This window comes from Saccopteryx leptura, chromosome 4 (assembly GCF_036850995.1).
Source record: "Saccopteryx leptura isolate mSacLep1 chromosome 4, mSacLep1_pri_phased_curated, whole genome shotgun sequence".
NCBI lineage: Eukaryota > Metazoa > Chordata > Mammalia > Chiroptera > Emballonuridae > Saccopteryx > Saccopteryx leptura.
In genome coordinates this window covers 210,698,986-210,721,186 of record NC_089506.1, presented here as the reverse complement: position 1 = coordinate 210,721,186, position 22,201 = coordinate 210,698,986, and the positions used below count along the sequence as shown (strand labels likewise).

The following is a 22,201-nucleotide window of genomic DNA, read 5'->3' as shown; positions in this document are numbered from 1 at the left end:
AAGAGCTGAGGTCGATGCAGATGTGAGGCCAGCGTTGCTGAGAAGCACGCAGCCCAGGCCTTGGGCGTACCACTTGCAGGCAAGTACGTACCTGTGGTTAAAATGTGCCACAAGTGCTATCTGGTAAATGAACGGGGTAAAGGACAGAGAACAGGGGAGATGCAGCTTTGCAGGGGAGGTGGGGGAGGGTGTCCCAGGAAGAGGGACCAGCCGAGACAGACAAGTCCCTGAAGCCTAGTGTCTCCTCAGCCCCCATCCTGGCCTCCTACTGACTGGGAATTCCAAGGACTCCTACCTCCCTCGCCCCCTTCACTGTCAAGTGAATTAATCAGTGTTCCAAGCAGAGGAAACAGCTAGTGCAAAGGCCCTGGGCAGGCACAAGCTTAGTGGGTGGATGTCCTGTTTCCTGTGGCTGACATAGCGAAGTACCACAAATTGGGGGGGCTTACACAGCAGAAATGTTTAATCTCACAGTCTGGAGGCTAGGAGTCCGAGATCAAGGTGTCGGTAGAGTTGGTTCCTTCAGAGGGCTGGTGGGGACAAGCTCTTCCAGGCCTCTCTCCTAGCTTCTGGTGTCGTCGTATCCCTGGTGTTTCTTGGCTGGTAGAGGAATCATCCTGATCAGTGCCTTCATCTTCACGTAGTGTCCCCGTGTGTATGCGTCTGTGTCCACATTTCCCCTTTTATAAGGACACCAGTCATACTGGATTAGGGCCCACCTTATTCCAGTATGAGCTCATCCTAACTAATCATACCCACAGCCACCCTGTTTCCAAATAGGTCAGATTTAGAGGTCCTGAGGGTTAGGGCTTCAACACATGAGTTTTATTGGAGGTGGGGGGAGGCCTGCAATTCAACTCATAACAGTGTGTGGTGGAAACAGCAAGGCTGGCATGGTGAAGGCAGAGGAGGGAGGCTGGGGTGGGAGGTGGGCTGGTGGGACAGATCTCCCAGGGCCCGGCAGGCACAGAATGGAGTGTGGGATTTGTTTTGAGCATCCAGGCCTGTTCTAAGTATGTCCTTTCATCTGGGGAGCAGGAGAGAGACTGAACAGTCAGTAGAAGTGGAGAAGCTCAGGGGCAGTGTGGCCATTGCCTGGCAAGCGATGAGGGACTGAGGGTGGAGAAAGGAGAAATCATGACTACACAGCCCCGGCGGACAGAGCCTGGCTGTTCCCCAGCTGCCTGGGAGAACAGGCCTGCTGCTGAGCAAGGGCTTCCTGAGCCAGCCTGGCATTCAATTCCAGGTTCACTGTTTTTGTGCTGTGTGACCTTGGGTAAGTTTCTTAGCCTCTCTGGGCTCCAATTTCCTCACTGTTGAATGAGGATGCCATGCAGAGAATTAAATGAAAGAACACACACAGCTGGAAGGGCAGAGTCAAGGCTTGAGGAGTACCAACTACTCTGAGACACAATCTGGTGACATCCTCCCATTACAGATGAGGAAATGGAGTCTCGGAGAGGGCAAGTGATTTGCCCAAGGCCACCCAGTGAGAAAGTAGCAGAGACCTGAACTGAGCCGGACGGGTTCTGAAACATGCAGCCCTTTCCCTCCTTATACTTTCCAAACACAGAGGCGGGCGGGGCTGGCTCCTCTGCCTCCCTCCTGCGTTTCATGCCAGCAGAGTGCTCCCAACTAGCTGGGAGGGAACGTGTGCTGTTCTTCCAATCCTGTACTGTGCCACCACTTTGTCCTGTTCCTGGAGAAAGAAAACGCTGGGTGCCTGCAATGTGCCAGGCTCTGCATGAGATTGTCAACCTGGTTTTGTTTTCTGGGAGACAAGCTTGGTATACACACCCCTTCTCCAGATGATAAAACAGACTTAGTTCTCTAAGGAACTTGCTTCTCTGTTAGGAGGAGGTGGCGCTCCACCCAGCTCTCATCCACTCCGCTGTGAGGCTTCCTCCTAAGCCCAGGAAGGCGGGGGCTGGGGGATGCCTTCCTTTGAAAGAGGGTTGGGGGGGGCTCCCTTGCCAGCCCGCAGAGCCCAGACTCCTGATTGGGAGCCCCCTGGTGCACTTTTATCCGGAGGACCAGCACTAACGCTAGTGTGTTTGTACAAAGCGACCAGCTCTGACTTATGGCAGGAGGCAGCCCTATCCTCCTGACCCTGGCGGAGGACGCGCTGGGTTGGCCTTGCGGGGCCTGGGATAACACCAAGGGCACCAGGCACGGTTTCATTTCTTCCTTCCCCCTCCCCTGCCTCTGCCAGTCGGAGCTTGGGTGGGTGCCGCCTCTTCGCTGGGAGGGATGGGGGTGGAAGTGTGTGTCCTCAGATGCCGGCACTATATTTGGAGCTCGCTTTGATCCTGATTCCGGGGCACGTGGGCTGTGACAGGCGCTTGCGGCAGACCCTGCTTGAATGCCTCTAGATGCCGGCACGCCCCCTAGTGGCTCTGACTCTGGCACTTCTGGAACCGGGCACATACTCGAGCCTTCCAGTCTGGGTGCCCTTTCTTCCTTTTAGTTGCCTACGTGCTTGCTCTGGGGGGGAAGCGGCCAGAGCAGACGGCCTTGCCTCGTTCCTGCTCTGAGTGGGGAAAGGGTTCCGTCTGTCACCACTGAGTGGGTTTGCGGTGCTTTTCTGTAGATGCCCTTTGTCAGGTCTCTCCTCGCTTGTTGAGTTTTTATCACGAAGAGGTGTTGGATTTTGTCCAAAAGCTTTTCCCCTGAGATATGCTTTCTTTTAAAATGTCCCAGGCAAGTCCACTCTTCCATCTGAGGGTGAAAGCTCAAATGTAAAGCCAGAAATTGGTCTGCCAGGTCACTGCGCAGGCACACGGCGGTCTTGTTGGTTCAACAGCAGTGGTCACTGCACTTCCCAGGGGCCGGGAAGGCTCGTCTCACTCTCCGGACCTCTCTGTTAAGTGAGAAATGAGAGGACACTCCAGCCAAGGCAGGAGGAGGGCTGTGCCCAGAGGACCTTGGCCAACCCTTCGCACTCCCCTCCACCCCCAGGCCTACGAGAAGCGCTTCCCCACCTGCCCGCAGATCCCGGTTTTCCTGGGCAGCGAGGTCCTGTGCGAGTCCCGCAGTCCCGATGGCGCGGTGCACGTGGTGGAGCGCAGCTGCCGGCTGCGCGTGGAGGCCCCGCGGCTGCTGCGGAAGGTGGGAGTCCAGGGGGCCGGGGAGCCGGGAGGAGAACAGACAGGCGGGTGGGGGACAGCAGAAAGAGGTACTCAGGGCCAGGGCCAGGCCGTGGGCAAATGTGTGAATGTTGGTGCCAAAGGAGAGTTATGCGGTGTGGTCTGGGTCGGAGGGCCGGATGAGTCCAGAGGGACAAGGGCTGGGAGTCTGGGCTGGGACAGGCGGGGGACCACGGGCGAGCAGGGGTCCGGGAATGGGGGTTGGGAAGATTGAGTCAGGGGCATGGAGTCAGGGATCCCGGCCTAGGCAGGAGGGCAGGCGTGGGGCTGGGGTCCCGGGGTCCCAGAGTGACCGCGGCCAGCCCGCGGGGTTTGTGCCGCAACCCGTCACCTCCACGCCCCCGCTGCCCCTTCCTTGCAGATCGCGGGTGTGGAGCACGTGGTCTTCGTGCAGAGAAACGTCTTGAACTGGAAGGAGAGGACCCTCCACATCGAAGCGCACAATGAGACCTTCGCTAGCCGCGTGGTGGTCCACGAGAACTGCAGCTACACGGTGAGCATCCGCTAGAGGTCCTCCCATCTCACCCCCCCTCCCTCGCCTGCGCCCTGAGAACCCGCGTCCCGCCAACTCCCTCCCTCCCGGGGCCTTGTCGGATAAGATGCAGCACGTCTGCAGTTTGGATACACAGCTGATACCTTTTTATTTCATTGATTATTATTGTTTTTCTGAGAGAGGAAGGGAGAGAAACATTGATCTGTTGCTCCACTTATTTATACATTCAGGGATTCTTTATTGATTGATTGATTTGCGAGAGAGGGAGAAAAAAACCCCACCTGTTGCCCCACCCATCCCTGGGTTCACTGGTTGACTCCATGTGCTCTGACCCCGGATGGAGCCCGCAGCCCTGGCGTATCCGGATGCTCTAACCAAGGGAGCTACCCAGCCAGGGCACTTTTTCTTTTTTAAAGTTTAAGTAGTCTCAAATATTGCTTGAGACATACTAAAATATTACTCCTCACCTAACAGGTGATGGCGAGGTTGGAAACCCCCGAGAACTCAGGCTTGAGGGTGAGCTCCTGGGCTTGAGCTCTGGTCACTGGCTTGATGTATTACATTAAATACATTACCTAAATATGTGTGTGTGTGTGTGTGTGTGTGTGTGTGTGTATGTGTATGTGTATATATATATATAACTATATGCATATAATTTTTAAGGGACAGGAATGTAGACCTCAGATCCCCTTACTTCCGGCCCATCCTGAGAAGGTCCTTTTTTCTCTGACACTTTAGAATCTGTGTTGTGCTCGGGACGGAGCCCTCAGGTGTTGCCAGCTGTGATGGTGCTGTCCACCGCATGCTCTAGCTAAGCCCAGGTCACCAAGAGAGCCCCGGGGGAGGGCATGGTGTCCCCCACCCTCAGACCGTGTTGTCGTCCCTGCCTTGCTTTTAGGTCCACCCTGAGAATGAAGAGTGGACTTGCTTTGAGCAGTCCGCCTCACTGGACATCCGGTCCTTCTTTGGCTTTGAAAGTGCCTTGGAGAAGATCGCCATGAAGCAGTACACAGCCAACGTCAAGAGGGTGAGAGGGGGCTCCGCTGGTCACAGGGAGGAAAGGCACAGACCTTGGGGGCTACCAGTGCTGGTTCCAACCCCGCCTTGCCACCTGACAACCCATGTGACGATCCTTAACCTTCCCCATCCTTAGAATGGGGATTCTCTCAATGGCCATATCACAGGAGATGGACAACTAGCCCATAATGGGGGCCTTATAATCACTGTCCTGATTGTTCCCAGGATTGAGTGTGAACTCTGTGGACATAGGAGGGGACGTTATGTGGTGCTTTCTTCTGGTAAAACTGTTCCTGCTTGGTTTAAAGATATCAGACCCTTCACTGAGTGGAAGCTTTTTAGTGTAATAAAATGGATGAAATCCATCTTAATAATATATTTTGTCCAATGCGTTATCAATATAAAACATATTTGGGGGCTATGGTTCCATTTGGCCTGACCACATTTCTGCTGCTCAATAGCCATGTTTCAGGGCTGGGCCCAGAGCCAGGTGGGGGTGACTCCCAAGCTGGCGGCGGTTACCTCAACTGTCCTGCCCCGGGGCTGACGTGTCTCGGTTCTCTCCGGCTTCCAGGGGAAGGAGGTGATCGAGCATTACCTGCACGAGCTCATCTCCCAGGGCATCTCGCACATTCCCCGCTGGACACCTGCCCCGGTCCGAGAGGAGGACGCGTGCTCCCAGGCCGGGCTGGGAGATCCCTGCTCCCTGGAGGTCAGCGGGCCCAGAAGCACCCAGGACCCTGCTCCAGAGATGGCTGGTAGCGACGGTAGGTGACTGTGGCTGAGGCCCAAAGTCCTAGGAAGTCTGCGTCAGGTCTGCTCAGTGCATGGGGGGAGCCTGGCCTTGGAGCCCCTCAGGGATGGGGCCGGGTCCTGGAATGACTCAGCCTCCTCCCTCTCACGGGTGCTCTGCCCGCTCTCTCTTCCTGCCCAGGAGCCAGGACTGGTTTATTTCTAGACCAGGAATTGACCTGATCTGGTGCCTTAGGGATCCCTCTTCCTCTGGTTTTATTACTACTTTAAATTATATGAGTAATGCACGCTCACGGTGGGAAAAACCTCAAATTGCTCAGAAGATGTCAAGTAGAAAGTAAGACTCCTTTGTCCTCCTTGGAGGCAACAATAGTTTTGTGTTTATGAAACTATCTAGGCATCTATACATACTTAATACATACATACATACATACACGTATAACCTACATTGAACAGATGAGGGCATATTATACACTCTATTTGATACTTTGTTTTTTTCACTTACTAATGTTTCTTGTGCAGCTTTCTGTGTCAGTGCCTGTGTCTGAGCACTTTGCAGTATTACATAGTGTGGTTACAATGCAACTTACTTATTAATAAACATTTATTGATTTTTTAAAATTAGTTTATTTAGCTAGTCCTCTACTGATGAATATTTAGGTTGTTTCTTTTCTTCTTATTTTTTTTTTAAGTGAGAGGAGGGGAATAGTGAGACAGACCCTTGCATGTGCCCAGCAACCACCCAGCAACCCCCATCTGGGGACTGTGCTCAAATCATCCAAGATATTTTTATCACCTGAGACTGACCAACCAAGCTATCCTCAGTGCCCGGGCTGACGCTTAAACCAATTGAGCCACTGGCTGTGGGAGGAGAAGAGGGAGAGAAGGGGGAGAGGGAAGGGGAGAGAAGCAGATAGTCGCTTCTCTTGTGTGCCCTGACTGGGAATCGAACCTGGGACCTCCATATGCCAGGCCAATTCTCTATCCACTGAGCCACTGGCCAGAGCTTATTTCTATTTTTATTTTTTTGTTTCTATTTTAAAAAATACAAATAATATGGTATATCTTTGTTTTTAAAAAATATTTGCATGAGTATATACATAACATATAATTAGAAAAGTTGAATTGATGAGTCAAGCTTATATGCAGCTAAAGTTCTGGTAGATTTACCAGTTAGGCCTGCAAACAGGTTGTACTAGGCAATGTTTTCACCAACAGTGTGTAGCCGTGGCTGTTCCGACTTCATCCTGGCTCCCTACAGATTGTCATTAGACATTTTAAACTCTGAAAGGCAAAGAGTGATCACTAGTAGATTAGTGATTATTTCTTTCCTATGAGTGAGCTCAAGTATTCTTTTTTCATGTTGAGCGACTCTCTTTACCTTTTTTTGTGAATTCCCCGTTCTTGTTCTTTGTTCATTTTCCTATTTGCCCATTAATTTCTTACTGCTTTGTGAGAGCTCTTTGCATATTAAGGTAATGAACTCTTTGTCATAGTTCAGTCTTTTATTGACATGGAAAGTGCTCACAATATGATGTCAAAGGGAAAAAACCCTGGAATACAGAACTGCACATGCACATGCCCCTGACTCCAGTGTTCACCATGTGTATTGTGCTCACCACACTTCAGCTTCTCTGAGGGGACGCTGAGCTGTAGGGCTTGCCTGACTTAGAGTCCATGGAACCAAAAGCACACCTGGGCTGTGTTTAGGAAGAACGACATTCATTTGCTTAACAGATACCTATCCTGTGCCAACTGTGTGAACTCATGGCTGCTATTGTACATACATTTTAAAAGTATGAAGACACATTTTTTTACAACACGGGTCAGGTCCTGTGCCCTCCTCGTTTCACACAGGACTTCCTTCCTTCTCTGCCTGTGCTGCCCACAGTGGGACTGGCAGGCGGGATGGCCGGGAGGAGGCACAGTCATGCCCCTTCCACCCCGCTCGGAATCACTGAGCCTTTGTGTTCAGGAGAAAGGGGCCTTCACACTGCGCTGGGGGCCGGAAGAGTGCTGGGATCTCCTGCCTCCCTTGTCTTTCTCCCTGGCCTTCCTGGTCCCCCCGCCTCCAGCCGCTCTGCTTCTGATCTCGCTGGGTGTTTCGGGTCTGGAGAGTCCGCCGCCCCCACAGCATCCCTCCTGCCTCTGGTGACCCAGGTGCTGCCTAGAGCAGATGGCGTGACCCCCAGCCCTGGGCTTTGTTTTCGAAGGAACCAGTTAGGTCCTGCTGCTAGATGTGAAGAAATCCTGTTTGTTTCTTATTGTGCCATCAGCACACTAAAAGCAAGCTATGCCTGGGGGGCTGCTCTTTGCAGAGGGTCCCCACCCACTGAACGGCCAACACACCAAGATGGCTTGCCATGCCAGCCTCTGCTGCTCCCAAAGTTAAGAGCGGGCGACAGGGCCTCAGGTTGGAGCCCAGCCTCTGAATGCTAGTACATGTTGACCCCAAACAGTCCAACTGTGTGAAACAGGGTTGAATAGTGAAAATGATCTGTGCAGCTATGGTCTGTAGTTTGGGGTCAGGGCTCTGTCTATCAAAAGCCTTGCACCCCACAGTGGGCCTGGGGTGGTGGAGAGGGAAAAGAGACCGGTATTCATCAACCACCTGTTATGCTGGGCGCACTACATGCATTTGTTCATTTGAGTTTACTTAACCTCTCTCAGTGTCAGCTTTGTGTTTTCTCAAGTGGGAACAACAGTGATGCCTGCCTCACAGGTGTGTTGGGAGAACTCACTGAGATAATGCGTGTCATATTGTTAATAGTCTTTAATCAATAGTGAACCATCAGGCCTGACCAGGCAGTGGCGCAGTGGATAGAGAATCAGACTGGGATGCCGAGGACCCAGGTTTGAGACCCAGAAGTCGCCAGCTTGAGTGCGGGCTCATCTGATTTGAGCAAACAGCTCACCAGCTTGGACCCAAGGTCGCTAGTTTGAGCAAGGGGTTACTCAGTCTGCTGAAGGCCCGCAGTCAAGGCACATATGAGAAAGCAATCAATGAACAACTAAGGTGTCGCAATGCGCAATGAAAAACTAATGATTGATGCTTTTCATCTCTCCATTCCTGTCTGTCTGTCCCTGTCTATCCCTCTCTCTGACTCTCTCTCTGTCTCTGTAAAAAAAAAAAAAAAAGTGAACCATCAGAAGGAGAAATTAAGAAAACAATCCCATTTACAATTGCATCAAAAAGCATAAAATACCTAGAAATTTAACCAAAGAGGTGAAAAACCTGTACTTTACATTTTATTTATATGCTCAGTTAATATACAACGAAGGAAGGAAAATTATACAATGGGGTAGACAGTGTCTTCAATAAGTGGTGTTGGGCCTGACCAGGCGGTGGCGCAGTGGATAGAGCGTCGGACTGGGATGCAGAGGACCCAGGTTCGAGACCCCGAGGTCGCCAGCTTGAGCGCGGGCTCATCTGGTTTGAGCAAACAGCTCACCAGCTTGGACCCAAGGTCGCTGGCTCCAGCAAGGGGTTACTTGGTCTGCTGAAGGTCCACAGTCAAGGCACATATGAGAAAGCAATCAGTGAACAACTAAGGTGTCACAATGAAAAACTGATGATTGATGCCTCTCATCTCTCCGTTGCTGTCTGTCTGTCCCTGTCTATCCCTCTCTCTGACTTTCTCTCTGTCTCTGTAAAAAAAAAAAAAGTGGTGTTGGGGAAACTGTACAGCTAGACATGGAAAATGAGATTGAATCACTTTCTTATACCATACACACACACAAAAACCTGAAAATAGGTCAATAACTTAAATGTAAGACTTGAAACCATAAAACTCTTAGAAGAAAACATAGGCAGTAGAATCTCTGACATTGCTCTTAGCAATATGTTTTTGGATATGTCTCCTCAGGCAAGGGAAACAGAGGAAAAAGAAACCAATGGGACTACATCAAACTAAAGCGTTTTTGCCCAGCAAAGGAAACCATCAACAAAGCAAAAAGACAACCTAATGAATGGGAGGAAACATTCACAAATGATACATCTGATAAGGGGTTAATATTCAAACTATATAAGAAACTTATGCAATTTAATACCAAAAAACCCAATAATATGATTAAAAAATTGGCAGAGGACCTGAATAAGCAGTTCTCCAAAGAGGACATACAGATGACCAACAGACATATGAAAAGATGGCACCATCACTAATCATCAGGGAAATGCAAATCAAAACCACAATGAGCCTGACTAGGCGCAGTGGATAGAGCATTGGACTGGGATGCAGAGGACCCAGGTTTGAGACCCCGAGGTCGCCAGATTGAGCGCGGGCTCATCTGGTTTGAGCAAAAAGCCCACTAGCTTGAACTCAAGGTCGCTGGCTCCAGCAAGGGGTTACTCGGTCTGCTGAAGGCCCGCGGTCAAGGCACATATGAGAAAGCAATCAATGAACAACTAAGGTGTTGCAACGCGCAACGAAAAACTAATGATTGATGCTTCTCATCTCTCTCCGTTCCTGTCTATCTGTCCCTGTCTATCCCTCTCTCTCTCTAAAAACAACAACAACAACAACAAAAACCCCACAATGAGCCTGACCTGTGATGGTGCAGTGGGTAAAGCATTGACCTGGAATGCTGAGGTTGCTGGTTTGAAACCCCAGGCTTACCTGGTCAAGGCATATATGTGAGTTGACGCTTCCTGCTCCTCTGCGCCCCCCCCCCACCCTTTCTCTCTCTCTCTGCTCTCTAAAAAGAAGAAATAAAATCTAAAAAAAACAAAAACAAACCCCCCCCCACACACACAATGAGATAGCATCTCACACCTGTCAAAATGTCTATCATCAATAAATTCACAAATAACAAGTGCTGGCGAGGATGTGGAGAAAAGGGAACCCTTGTGCCCTGTTGGTTTGGTGTAGCTACTATAGAAATCAGTATGGAAGTGCCTCCAAAAATTAAAAATAGAGCAGCCATATGATCTAGCAATTCCACTTCTGAGTATTTATCTGAAGGAAAACCCCCCACTAATTTGAAAAGATAGATGCACCCTTGTGTTTATTGCAGCATTACTAGTAATAGCCAAGATGTGGAAGCAACTTACGTGTCTATTGATAAGGAAAATAGGCAAATAGATGAAGAAGACCTGGTACATATATACAATGGAATATTACTCAGCAATGAAAGGGAACAAAATCTTGCCATTGGCGGCAACAAGATGGACCTAGAAGGTATTATGCTAAGTGAAATAAGTCAAAAAGACAAATAGGATTTCATTTCTATGTGAAATCTAAGAAAAAAAATAAAACAAATGAATAAACAACACAAAATAGAAACAGACCCATTGATGTAGAGAATAAGCTGATGTCTGCCAGAGGGGAAGGTGGGAGGATGGAAGAAAATATTCGGGGAAGGGGGTCAGCTCCAGAGGGTGGGGATTATTTCCATTCCTGAAGGACCAAGGGGACATATTACTTGCCATTGTGAGATCCAGGCTTGTCCCAGCACGGGTTTTCAGAACCGCCCTGGAAATGGATCAAAAAGACTAAAGGGCCTGGAGCCCACGTGGCTGTCGTCTGGTGAAAGGGCTACTGTGCCCCTTGGGACTACATTTCAGACCCAAGGTGGCCAGTCAGGCATGGGTTCCAGGAAGGGCAGACAAGGAGGTGAAGAGACAGAGCATCTCCCTGTTGTCCTGAAGCCCCCTTCTTCTCTCGCAGGGGACAAGCTGGACGCAGACTACATTGAGAGGTACCTGGGCCAGCTCACGCCCTTGCAGGAGAGCTGCCTGATTCAGCTTCGGCACTGGCTGCAGGACACGCACAAAGGCAAGGTCGGTGCAGGGCTGGGACCCGCTGGAGCAGCTGTGTACTCGGTCGTAGCGGCCCAGACTCACGTCCTGGGCAGGAAGGGCCAGGGAGAAAAGTTTGTGTAATTGGCCATGCTGGATATTTAGATTTTGACTTCTTTTCATTGTATCGTGTATCTATAACACATGCTGTGCGTTATCACTGCTTTGACACTGTTGACATTTGAGGCTGGACAATTCTTGATGGTGGGGACCATCCTGTGCACTGTAGGGTTTTGAGCAGCATCCCTGACCTCCACCCACTAGATGCCACAAGCTCTTTTCCCCTAGTTGTGACAACCAAAAATGGCTCCAGACATCACCAAATGTCCCCTGTGGGGCACACCTCCAATTGACAACCACTGCTGTTCACCAAGCCAGGTATACTGTTCTTTTTAAGAGGAATTTAGTGACTTGCGAGGGTTGATTTTTGACTGTATGTAGATTTTGTCTTTAGACTCTGAGCCCCATCACATGAAGGTCCCAAGCGTGCACTTGACTTTCAACTCTGTTGAATAAGAACTTTCTGTTTAGTCATGAGTTGCTGGCCCTTCCTCCTCAAGACCCCCCCCCCTCCCCACTTTGGAGGTCAGACAAGGGAGTGAGTGTTGGGCTGTGATGTAACCTGTCTGCCTGTTTGCTCATCTGTAAAATGGGGATAACATTAGCATTCACCTCCCAGAGTGAATTAAAGGGAATTCACGTCAAGTGCTTGGAGCCATGTCTGGTTCAGAATGAGCAGCAAGTAATTGGGGCTGGCTTTCTCTTGATTGTTGATATTTGCCCTCGGGCAGGAAGGAGAGCTGGTGGGGTCTTGGTTTGTCACCTCAGCTATTAGACTCTTTGGGCTATATGTGGCAGGAATGCCGCTTGAACAATAAGGCAAAAAAGGGGGGGGGGATTATTTATTTATTTATTTAGTATTTTTCTGAAATGAGAACTGGGGAGGCAGTCAGACAGACTCCCGCATGCGCCTGACCGGGATCCACCGGGCATGCCCACCAGGGGAAGATGCTCAACCTATCTGGGGCGATGTTCTGTTGCAACCAGAGCCATTCTAGTGCCTGAGGCAGAAGCCACAGAGCCATCCTCAGCGCCCGGGCCAACTTTGCTCCAATGGAGCCTTGGCTGTAGGAGGGGAAGAGAGAGACAGAGATAGAGGAGAGAGGGAAGGGTGGAGAAGCAGATGGGTGCTTCTCCTGTGTGCCCTGGCTGGGAATTGAACCTGGGACTTCCACATGCCGGACCAATGCTCTACCACTGAGCCAGCCAGCCAGGGCCAAAAGGGGGGATTATTTATTGGCTCAAATAACAAACTGTTAAGAGGGGTGTATTAATTTCCTGGGACTGCTGAAACAAACTGCCACAAATTTGGTGGCTTAAGACAACAGAAACTTATTCTCTTCTAGTTCTGGAGGCCAGACAGGTGAGATCAAGGTGAGAGCGGGGTTGGTTGCTTCAGGAGGCTCTGGGGAAGAATCTCTTCTCTGTCTCTCTCCTGGTTTCTGGTAGCTGCTAGCAGTCCTTGGCTTGTGGATGCACATGGCCCTTTCCCCAGCTCAGTCTCTTCAGATAAGACAGGAGATTCATTTTCCATAAATTCATCTCCGGGGTTAGGGACTACCATTCTATGGGCTGCTCCCCCTTCTTCTCTCAGATTCCCAAAGATCAGCACATCCTTCGGTTCCTGCGGGCTCGTGACTTCCACCTGGACAAGGCCCGGGAGATGCTGTGCCAGTCCTTGAGCTGGAGAAAGCAGCACCAGGTGGACCTCCTCCTTCAGACCTGGCGCCCCCCTGCCCTCCTGGAGGAGTTCTATGCGGGGGGCTGGCACTACCAGGACTTAGGTGCGTTCCCTGACCTACATAACGTAGAGGGCACATGTGGTCACTGCCTGATGCACTTTGAATAGCACTCTTCATGCTTCTTATTTTTCCTTTTGACTCTGCTGGGCTTCCGGAGGTGACGACACAGCCAGGAAGATGGCAGAGCTGGGCTTCAGGCGAATGGTGTCCTGGGACTGCCCTAGCCAATGACCTCAAACTGGGTGGCTTAAAGCCTCATCTCTCCCAGGTCTGGAGGTCAGGAGTCTGAAGTCAAGGTGGCAGCAGGGCTGTGCTCCCTCTGCAGGCATTAGGGGCGACTCCTTCCCTATCTTCAGAGCTTCTGGTGGCCCCAGGGGTTCCTGGGCTAGGCAGCATCACTGCAGTCCCTGCCTCTGTCTTCCCGTGGCCTTCTTCTCTGTGCCTCTCTGTCCTCTCCTCTTCTTATAAAGACCCCTCCGGTCTTCGGATGTGGGGCCCGCACTGATCCAGTGTGATCACATCTCGATCCTTAACTAGTTACAACTGCAAAGACCCTATTTCCAAATAAGGCCACATTCTGAATGTATGGGGTGGATATGAATTTTTTTTGGCGGGGGATATTATTCAACTCACTATAAGTATCTTTAGATTTTTAAAAATTAAACTGACGTTGAAGCCAGTGTCTATTATGATTTTCAATGTCCTTTATATAAAAATTCAGAGTTGACTCTTTTTTTAAAAAAATTTTATTTATTTATTTACAAAGACAGAGAGAGAGTCAGAGAGAGGGATAGACAGGTGGGAATGGAGAGATGAGAAGCATCAATCATTAGTTTTTCGTTGTGACACCTTAGTTGTTCATTGATTGCTTTCTCATATGTGCCTTGACCCCAGGCCTTCAGCAGACTGAGTAACCCTTGCTCGAGCCAGCGACCTTGGGTCCAAGCTGGTGAGCTTTGCTCAAACCAGATGAGCCCGCGCTCAAGCTGGAGACCTTGGGGTCTCGAACCTGGGTCTTCCACATCCCAGTCCAACGCTCTATCCACTGTGCCACCGCCTGGTCAGGCTCATAGTTGACTCTTGAACAATGTGGGGGTTAGGGGTGCCAACCCCCCGCACACAGTTGAAAATCCTCATATAACTTTTGACTCCCTAAAAACTTAACTACAGTTATCCTTTTGAATCCCCCTGAGGGTACCAAAATCAGCAGATGCTCATGTCCCTTACATAAAATGGAGTAGAACAATGCATACAGCCGGCCCTCTGCATCACAGATGCCCAATAGCGGACCGCTGATCTGCTGTTGGTTGAATCCATGGGTGTAAAACCCAGAGATATGGAGGGCTGATTGTACATTTATTGAAAACAATCCACATAAATGAACCCGCGCAGTTCAAACCCATGCTGTTCAAGAGTCAGCTGTGTGTTGATCAGAGCCAATGCTTGACCCTCCTGAACTGGCCAGGACACTTTCTTTGGCTAGAGGGTCATCCTCATTATCTGTGTATTACATAGTTGTGAATTTGCCTCCCCACTACAATTTATTTGTAGTCCCCAAGTCAATACTCAGGAAGCTTTTGTAGTTACTCATGGACATATGCAGAGTGGCAAAAAAATCTGAATGTCCCGCCCTGCGTGTCCGCAGCTGAGGTGGAACGAGATGTCTTCCTGCCTCCTGTTTCAGCTCTCATACTGCGAACAGGTGTTCTTTTTGCAGTCTACCCTAGTGCCATATATATATTTTTTCATTTTTGTGCTTTTGGTGGGTGATTTTGCTGCTTACAACAGTCCCCCAGCATGGTGCAGAAGTGCTGTCCGGTGTTTCTAAGTACAGGAAGGCTGTGATGTGCCTTGCGGAGAAAAGGCATGTGTTAGATCAGATTTTTTCAGATACGCGTTATAAAGCGCTGCTGGGGCTCAATGTCACTGAATCAACCATACATACTATAAGAAATAAGGCGTCCTTAAATAGGAACAGAAAACAAGATGTGTTTTTGATCAGTTGACAGAAATGTTCTGCCTGGAGGCTTGCAGTGGTCCCACGTTCACTAATTCAGTCAGTGTTCAAGGTCATTTTACGGAACAGCTAAGGCAAGGAACAAGAATCGACTGTGTTAGGGTATCGTTCCTCATTGTTCTGTTTGCTTTGGCTGACAGGACCAGGAATGGTCCTTCATCACATCGGTCATAGCCTCTTTTTAAAAAAGTTTTTAACTAAATGTTTAATGTTAGAACAGCTTTGGGTTTTCAGAATAGTTGCTAAGATCATAGGGCAAATCCCCATGTGCCTCTCACCCAGTTTCCTTTATGGGGTTAACCCATGGGTTTTCACCTGTGTGTTGTTTCTTCCACCGTAAGTGGTGTCAGCCCCTCTTAGGAACAGGCAGTAATGGGTGGCCTGGGCCCCGCTGAGCCACAGCCTGGCGCCTTCTTCCCCGAGGAGGGTAAGTTCTCATCAGGGCCCTGCCCTGCCCTCTGACCAGCGTTCCCTCTCCTCTCTTTGCAAAGATGGCCGCCCCCTGTACATCCTGCGCCTGGGCCACATGGACACCAAAGGCCTGATGAAGGCTGTGGGGGAGGAGGCACTGCTGCAGCATGTGAGTCAGCCCCCTTCCAGGACCCCCCGGGGTGGAGGGTGGGGCGGTCCCTGTGGGGGAGGAGCCAAGTGAATGTTCACCAGCGCACGCTCTCCCCTCCAGGTTCTTTCTGTCAATGAGGAAGGACAGAAGAGGTGTGAAGGGAACACCAAACAGTTTGGCCGTCCCATCAGGCAAGAACCCCGCCAGGGACAAACGCCCCTGAGTAGTAAAAACAGCCAAGGTCCGCTAAGCCTGGCGCTTCACAGCCCTGTCTGCGCTTAATTTTCATAATGATCCCGTGAGGCAAGGCCTGTATTGTCCCTGTTCTCGATGGAAGGGGAAACTGAGGCCCAAAGTAGTGACGCTCCTCCAAGGTGGCTCAGCGGGTGAGTGGCAGAGCTGGGATTCGAACCCGTTCCTGTCTGGCTCAGGCTCACGCCGTCCCTCCTCCTCGTGGTCTTTGGGGCCACCTCCTCACCCCAAGCTCCGCCTTGACTCTGTTTCCCCGGCATGCGGCATGCAGACTCGCAGCCGTCCTGGCACATCCGGGGACCCACCGCTCTTCTCTGACTCCCCGAACGTCTGCGCCTGCGCCTGGTTTCCCACGCCCGTGCTCACAGTGGCATCGCCAGCAAAGGCGCTGCACCTTTTCCCGTCTGTGAAGTAGGAACAGTACCACTAGTTCTAGGGTTTCTCTATGGATTATCAAAAACAGTAACCGTCAAGATATAATACAAACGTGCATATAGAACTTACTACATAGTAGGCGTGCTTCTGAGCACCTTGACCCCTGTTATCCTTACCGCAGACCCGGGAAAGAAGATCGTTTTCTACTGAAGCTTTTATCCCAAACTATCCTGAGCTTTGTGAAAATTTTGTTCCTTTGCTGGGTGGTGCTTTCCTAAGGGAACATATACTAAGGTGGGGGTGGGAAATCAATCAGTCAGGGTCCTGGCCAGAAGCAGAATTGATCCCAGATGGCTCAGATGACAGGGTGTCACAATGGGGCTCCTCACAGAGCTATGGCGGGGCGAAGGGAACGAAGCTGGGATGGAGGGGCTCCCAGGGACTAACACAGCAGTAAGACGGTCATTTTCCTAATGAATTAGTACTAATGAAATGGGGGCACAGAGAGGTTGAGTAACTTGGTCAAGGCCACACAGCAGATGGCAAAGCTGGGATTTGAGCCCAGGAGTGTGTGTGCTCGTAGCATTTATGCTCCATTTTGTCGTCAGTAGTAATAACTAGCTTTTACTGCGTGGGCACTAGGTCTCTGTCCTTGTGAAGACTTCTACATAGTCCCTCTCATTTAATCCTAGTAACAGTTGCTTGAGCTGGGGACTGCTACTGTTATCACTACTGTCCTGATGTGGAAGAAGTTGCCCATGTCACACAGCCCCTGGGGATGCAGGGGACCCTTGAACTTGGGTGCTCAGCCTCAGAGTCCACACTCTGAGCCCCTTTGCCTCACCATGATGGCAGGACCCACGGGTGTCTCCTATGTCCCCTGCCCCTTCTGTGACCAGCCCTGCTTCATGGAGCCTCTCTGTCCTTCCCTGGCCGTCAGCCCCTGGGGCCCTGTGGAGGGTGCCGGGGGCCCTCCAAGGTGGCAGAGCAAGGTGGAGTGAGGGGACTGGTGTCTGCTGCAGCTCCTGGACCTGCCTGGTGGACCTGGAGGGGCTCAACATGCGGCACCTGTGGCGGCCAGGGGTGAAGGCCCTGCTGCGGATGATTGAGGTGGTCGAGGACAACTACCCGGAGACCCTGGGCCGGCTGCTCATCGTGCGCGCCCCCCGCGTCTTCCCGGTGCTCTGGACGCTGGTAAGAGCAGGGGCCTGAGATGCGAGGGGTCCCTCTGCGAGCTGCCCTGCTTGCTTGTCCTCTGTCACTTCTTCTAACTCATACCCGTGACGTTTAAAGTGCACAATTCAGGGGTTTTTAGTACACTCTCCGGTTGTGCAACCATCACCGCTACTTAATTCTAGAACATTCTCATCATCCCAAAAGGAAACACTGTACCGGTTAGCAGTCACTCCTCTCCTCCTTCCCCCTAGCTCCTGGCAACTGTGAACCTACCTTCTGTCTCTGTGGATTTACATATTCTAGATATTTCATATAAATGGACTCAAACAAGATGCAGTGTTTTGCGTCTGATTTCTTTCACATCATGATTTCAGGTTCATCCACACTGGAGTGCATCTCAGTCCTTTCTTTCTTTTTATGTCTGAATAACAGTCCACTGTAGGACAGAGCACATTTTATGTATCCTTTGTCCTGCTCCGTGGGCACTAGAGTCACACTCAGCTGTACAGGCTTCCTGGGACTCCCAGGAGCTGGTTCCGAGGAGTGCTGGCACCCTGTGCTATAGGGATAGTGAAACATTTTGCCCACGACCCACAGAAATACACTTTATCTTGCAACCCCACACATGCACAATTCATACACGCACACGCAGATAGGCTAGGCACGATGTACTAAGTTGATCTCACAACCCCTGACAGGCTGTCACTTGCAGTTGAGAACCACAGCCCCCGGGCCTTGCTGCTGGTCCGTGGGCCAGGGCAGTACCAGGCTCCTTCAATTCTAGAGTCAGGGTTAGCATTTACCTAGTGCCGGGGTGTGTGTGTGTGTGTGTGTGTGTGTGTATGCGCGCGCGCGTGCGCGCACACGTGTGTTTTCAGTGCCCACAAAAGCCTGAGCTGTAAGTACACGTTTGATCAGGATAGAGATTCAAGAGTTGGAAGTTAAATGGACTCAATGTTTTACTAAGCACCTACTATGTGCCAGGCCTGTTTCTAGGCCCTGGGGATTCAGAGTGCACCAGCCAGCCACTATCTCCTGCCCGCTGTCATGGGGTGGGGAGAGAGAAACCAGAGAACCCCACACAGGTAAATGCTTCATGGTTCCCTGTGACAGGGCATGAGGACGTTCGGGGTTCTTGGGGAGACTAAGCCAGGTAGGGCTTGATACAGGAGGATAATTCAGATTGGGAAACTGAGGGCGGCTCCACTGAGAAGGCAGTGTGAGGCTGAGACCCCAGGAAGGAGCAGGAGTCATGCAGGGAAGGGCAGAAGGGAGGGTGTGGCAGGCCACCTGCGCAGCACAGGCAAGGGCCTGGAGGCAGGGCTGCGCTTTGGAGGAACTGAAAAACCAGCCCAGGGGCTGGAGCAAAAAGGAGCAAAACGGCTGGCCCGCGGCCTGAGGAGGCTGAGATGATAGATGCTCAGGGACCAGCACCTGTCTGTCGAGTCCAGGATGTGGCGATGATGATAGGACCTTGCACTGGGGCAGCAGGGAGCCCTGGAGCACTGTCAGCAGGAGTCGGTGTAAGCAGACTTCTGGGGCAGAAAGTTCTCTGGCTTCTGCGACTAAAACAGAGCTGGCCCGGGGAACAGGAGCTGTGGGAGGGACAGGCAGGACCTGGTACTAAAGCTTTCTACCCCAAAATATCCTGATCTTTGTAGACACTGTGTTCCTTCTGCTATCTGGAGATTTCCTAAGAGGGTGTACGTTGGGTGGGGGTGGAAGCCAGTCAGTGGGTTCCTGGCTGGAAGGAAGGTTCACCCAGATGGCGCAAATGCAGGGGTAGGATGACGTGAAGAAGCCCTTGCAGAGGTGTGGGCAGGATGGAGACCAGCCACGGCAGTGAGCTCTAACCACCCCAGCACCAGACGGACAAGAGGAGGGGTCAGGCTTGCTACCAGAGCCATAAGAGCTAGAACAGGGGTGAGGGCGGGGGATGCCAGTGAAATCTCCCTCTCATGTCAGTGCCCCAGAAGCACTCTCTCCCATCTCCTGCTGCTGCTCCCATCCCCTGACCTCACTAGGTGGACCAGGGGACTGCCTCCTGGGAGGGGTGGCTGAAGGAGTGGCCACAGAGGTGGGATCCTACTTCCCAACTGGTTTTTTGCCTGTAGCATTCCTCGCTGAATTGGCTTGTGTCCTGCCATGCTGAGTGCCTCCTCCCTCCCCACTTCCCTCCCTCCCTCCCCCCCATCCCTCTTTCCCTCCCCACCTAGTCACTGAATCAGACACCACAACAGCATGAGGATGTTGTGAAAACCCAATCAACATGCAGCTTAGAGCTCGATGTTGAAATCCATCTGGGATAATCAAAACATGGTCATCCAGACAGTGAACAGTCTTCAGTCATGAAAGGGAAGCCCCGATAATGCTAAACATGGATGCATCACGCAAACATTATGCTAAATGCAAGAAGCCAGTCACAAAAGGCCTTGGATCATACCACCCGTTTATACAAAATGTCCAGAACAGGCAAAACTATAGAGACGGAAAGCAGATTGGTGGTTTCTGGGGTCTGGCTGCAGAGGGGGAGTAAGTGCTAATGGGTGTGGGGCGTCCTTTTGGGGAGATGAAGATGTCTTGGAATTAGATATAGGTGATGGTTGCACAACACAGTGAATGAGCTAAGAGCCACTGAATCGTCCCCTTTAATATGGTTAATTCTAAGGGATGTGAATTATACCACAATAACGAAACAACTGTCCATCTTGCCTCACCTCCCGCATTTCAGATCAGCCCCTTCATCAACGAGAACACCAGGCAGAAGTTCCTCATCTACAGTGGCAGCAATTACCAGGGCTCCGGAGGCCTGGTCGACTACCTGGATAAAGAAGTGATCCCCGACTTCCTCGGGGGAGAGTGCCTGGTGAGGCTGCCGGGGGTGGGGGGTGAGGGGAGGGAGGCTCGAGGAGGGGGTAGTTTGTGGCCTTGAAGCACCCAGGGAGTGCTGGGGCGGGGCTGGTTTGATTGATTTTTAGAGAGAGAGAGAGAGAGAGAGAGAGAGAGAGAGAGAAACATTGATTTGTTGCTCCACTTATTCATGACATCATTGGTTGATTCTTCTATGTTCCCTGACTAGGGATTGAACCCATAATCTTGGTGTATCAAGACAATGCTTTCACCAACTGGGCTACCCGGCCAGGGCTCAGGGCTTGTTTTAGAAGCTTCGCCAAAGGCGACTCCCCTCTGGAGGAGGGCAGCCTTACCTTGGTTCTTTCAAACGAAGTGAGTGAGGCAGAGTTTCCAGAAGTCCAGAGACCAGGCCAGTCCTTTGATTCTAACCCATCCTGTGTTCGCCAACCCAGTCTAGGTTGCTAGGATACAGCCAGAGTTTGCACCCTCTGCTACAGGGGGATGTGACTCAATCGTCCTAGAGGTCTGGACCCCAGAATCAGTGTACCCACGGGATTTATCCCCAACTCACAACCCCTGGGCGTGGGATGATTGGGCAACTGCTTCCAGGGGACGTAGCCCTCGCCCCCTCCAGTTGCCCCTCGGGGGGGGGGTGTGAGATGACAGGCAGGGGGGACCCTGGTCACAGCTGGTCATCTGGCTGTGGGAGGGTAGGCTCCTCTCCCTTCCCTAACAGAAATACTGTACTAAACAGCATGCTTAGAGGATTTCCTGATAAAAACAAACAAACAAACAAACAGATTTCCTAGGAATTTTGCCAAGCTTGCCCACTGTATCCATTTGTCATGAGACATATGCACGGCTTATATTTAGCCGACGGGCCTGCATGGCCAGCACAGCAGTAAGGAACACGCTCCTGAGAGCCCGAGAACACGGGTCTGTGCCCTGGCTCAGCCACTTCTCCTGCCTTACTTCTCCGAGCCTCCGTTTTCCTCCTCTGTGAAATGGGAGTGGTCGTTCCCACTGCACTGTTGTGGTTCTGGGGGTAAACGGGGTCAAGGAAGCCCGGTGCCCAGCTCACTAAGAGATCACTGTGGTAAGTGTGGTCTCAGGGGTCACAGAGCATCCTTCTGTGGGTCAGCCAGGCCTGGCTGGGCCCTGACCCGCCACCGTTGTCTTCGTCCTGTAGTGTAATGTCCCCGAAGGAGGGCTGGTCCCCAAGTCCCTCTATCTGATGGAAGAGGAACAGGAGCATGCAGACCAGCTGCGCCAGTGGAGAGAGACCTACCAGTCGGCCAGCGTGCTCCGCGGGGCCCCCCATGAGGTGCTGGGGCCGCAGCCTGGGAGGGCCCCCTGGGCTGGGGTGTCATCGTAGGTCAGGGTCCCCCAGAGCAGAGACTGAAACAAGGGTTCTCGTGCTCGCGATGTGCTGAGGGCAAGCTCTCAGGAGGAACCTGTGTGAGGGGTGTGGGCAAGGTGGACACAGGCACGAATCTCAGGCCAGAGGCTGTCTGAGCCGGGCTGACCTGTGGGGAGCGCTGGGCCTGCAGAGCCCCATAGAGTGGCCGAGAGCCTCTCGTACCCTCTTGTCTGCCAGTCAGTGGCTGTGGGCCGGCCCCCAAGGCAGGGGGGACATCAGGCATTTTATAGATAGATGGAGGGTCCGTTCTCAGACCTCACCTGTCCCCCTGCAGGTCATGGTGGAGATTTTGGAGGGGGAGTCAGTCATCACCTGGGACTTCGACATCCTGCGAGGGGACGTGGTGTTCAGCCTATGCTACACCAAGCAGGCAGCCAAGCCGGGCTCCCAGGAGCTTGGGGCCGGGGCCAGGGCCAGCGGGCGACTGATGGACAAAGGCTGGGCCCTGGGCACGGATTACAGCCGCGTGGAGGCCCCCCTCGTCTGCCGGGAGGGGGAAAGCATCCAGGTTCGACTTCCTCGGTTCATTTATTCACTC

General features: G+C 51.7%; 1 protein-coding gene across 2 annotated transcripts in view; it reads left to right on the top strand.

The window, feature by feature from the left end:
• SEC14L5 (SEC14 like lipid binding 5) overlaps positions 1 to 22,201 on the top strand; it is a 52,492-nt gene that overhangs the window by 16,085 nt on the left and 14,206 nt on the right. Inside the window, exons 3-14 of one of the 2 annotated variants that reach the window (XM_066382677.1) lie at positions 2,959 to 3,108; positions 3,508 to 3,639; positions 4,538 to 4,666; positions 5,231 to 5,423; positions 11,076 to 11,188; positions 12,861 to 13,050; positions 15,517 to 15,605; positions 15,708 to 15,778; positions 17,237 to 17,408; positions 20,122 to 20,256; positions 21,433 to 21,567; positions 21,938 to 22,171. In XM_066382677.1, the coding sequence (XP_066238774.1) occupies positions 2,959 to 3,108; positions 3,508 to 3,639; positions 4,538 to 4,666; positions 5,231 to 5,423; positions 11,076 to 11,188; positions 12,861 to 13,050; positions 15,517 to 15,605; positions 15,708 to 15,778; positions 17,237 to 17,408; positions 20,122 to 20,256; positions 21,433 to 21,567; positions 21,938 to 22,171 (1,743 nt within the window). Of the gene's footprint in view, positions 1 to 2,868; positions 3,109 to 3,507; positions 3,640 to 4,537; positions 4,667 to 5,230; positions 5,424 to 11,075; positions 11,189 to 12,860; positions 13,051 to 15,516; positions 15,606 to 15,707; positions 15,779 to 17,236; positions 17,409 to 20,121; positions 20,257 to 21,432; positions 21,568 to 21,937; positions 22,172 to 22,201 lie in introns of both variants that reach the window. The other variant, XM_066382676.1, reaches the window with a different exon arrangement.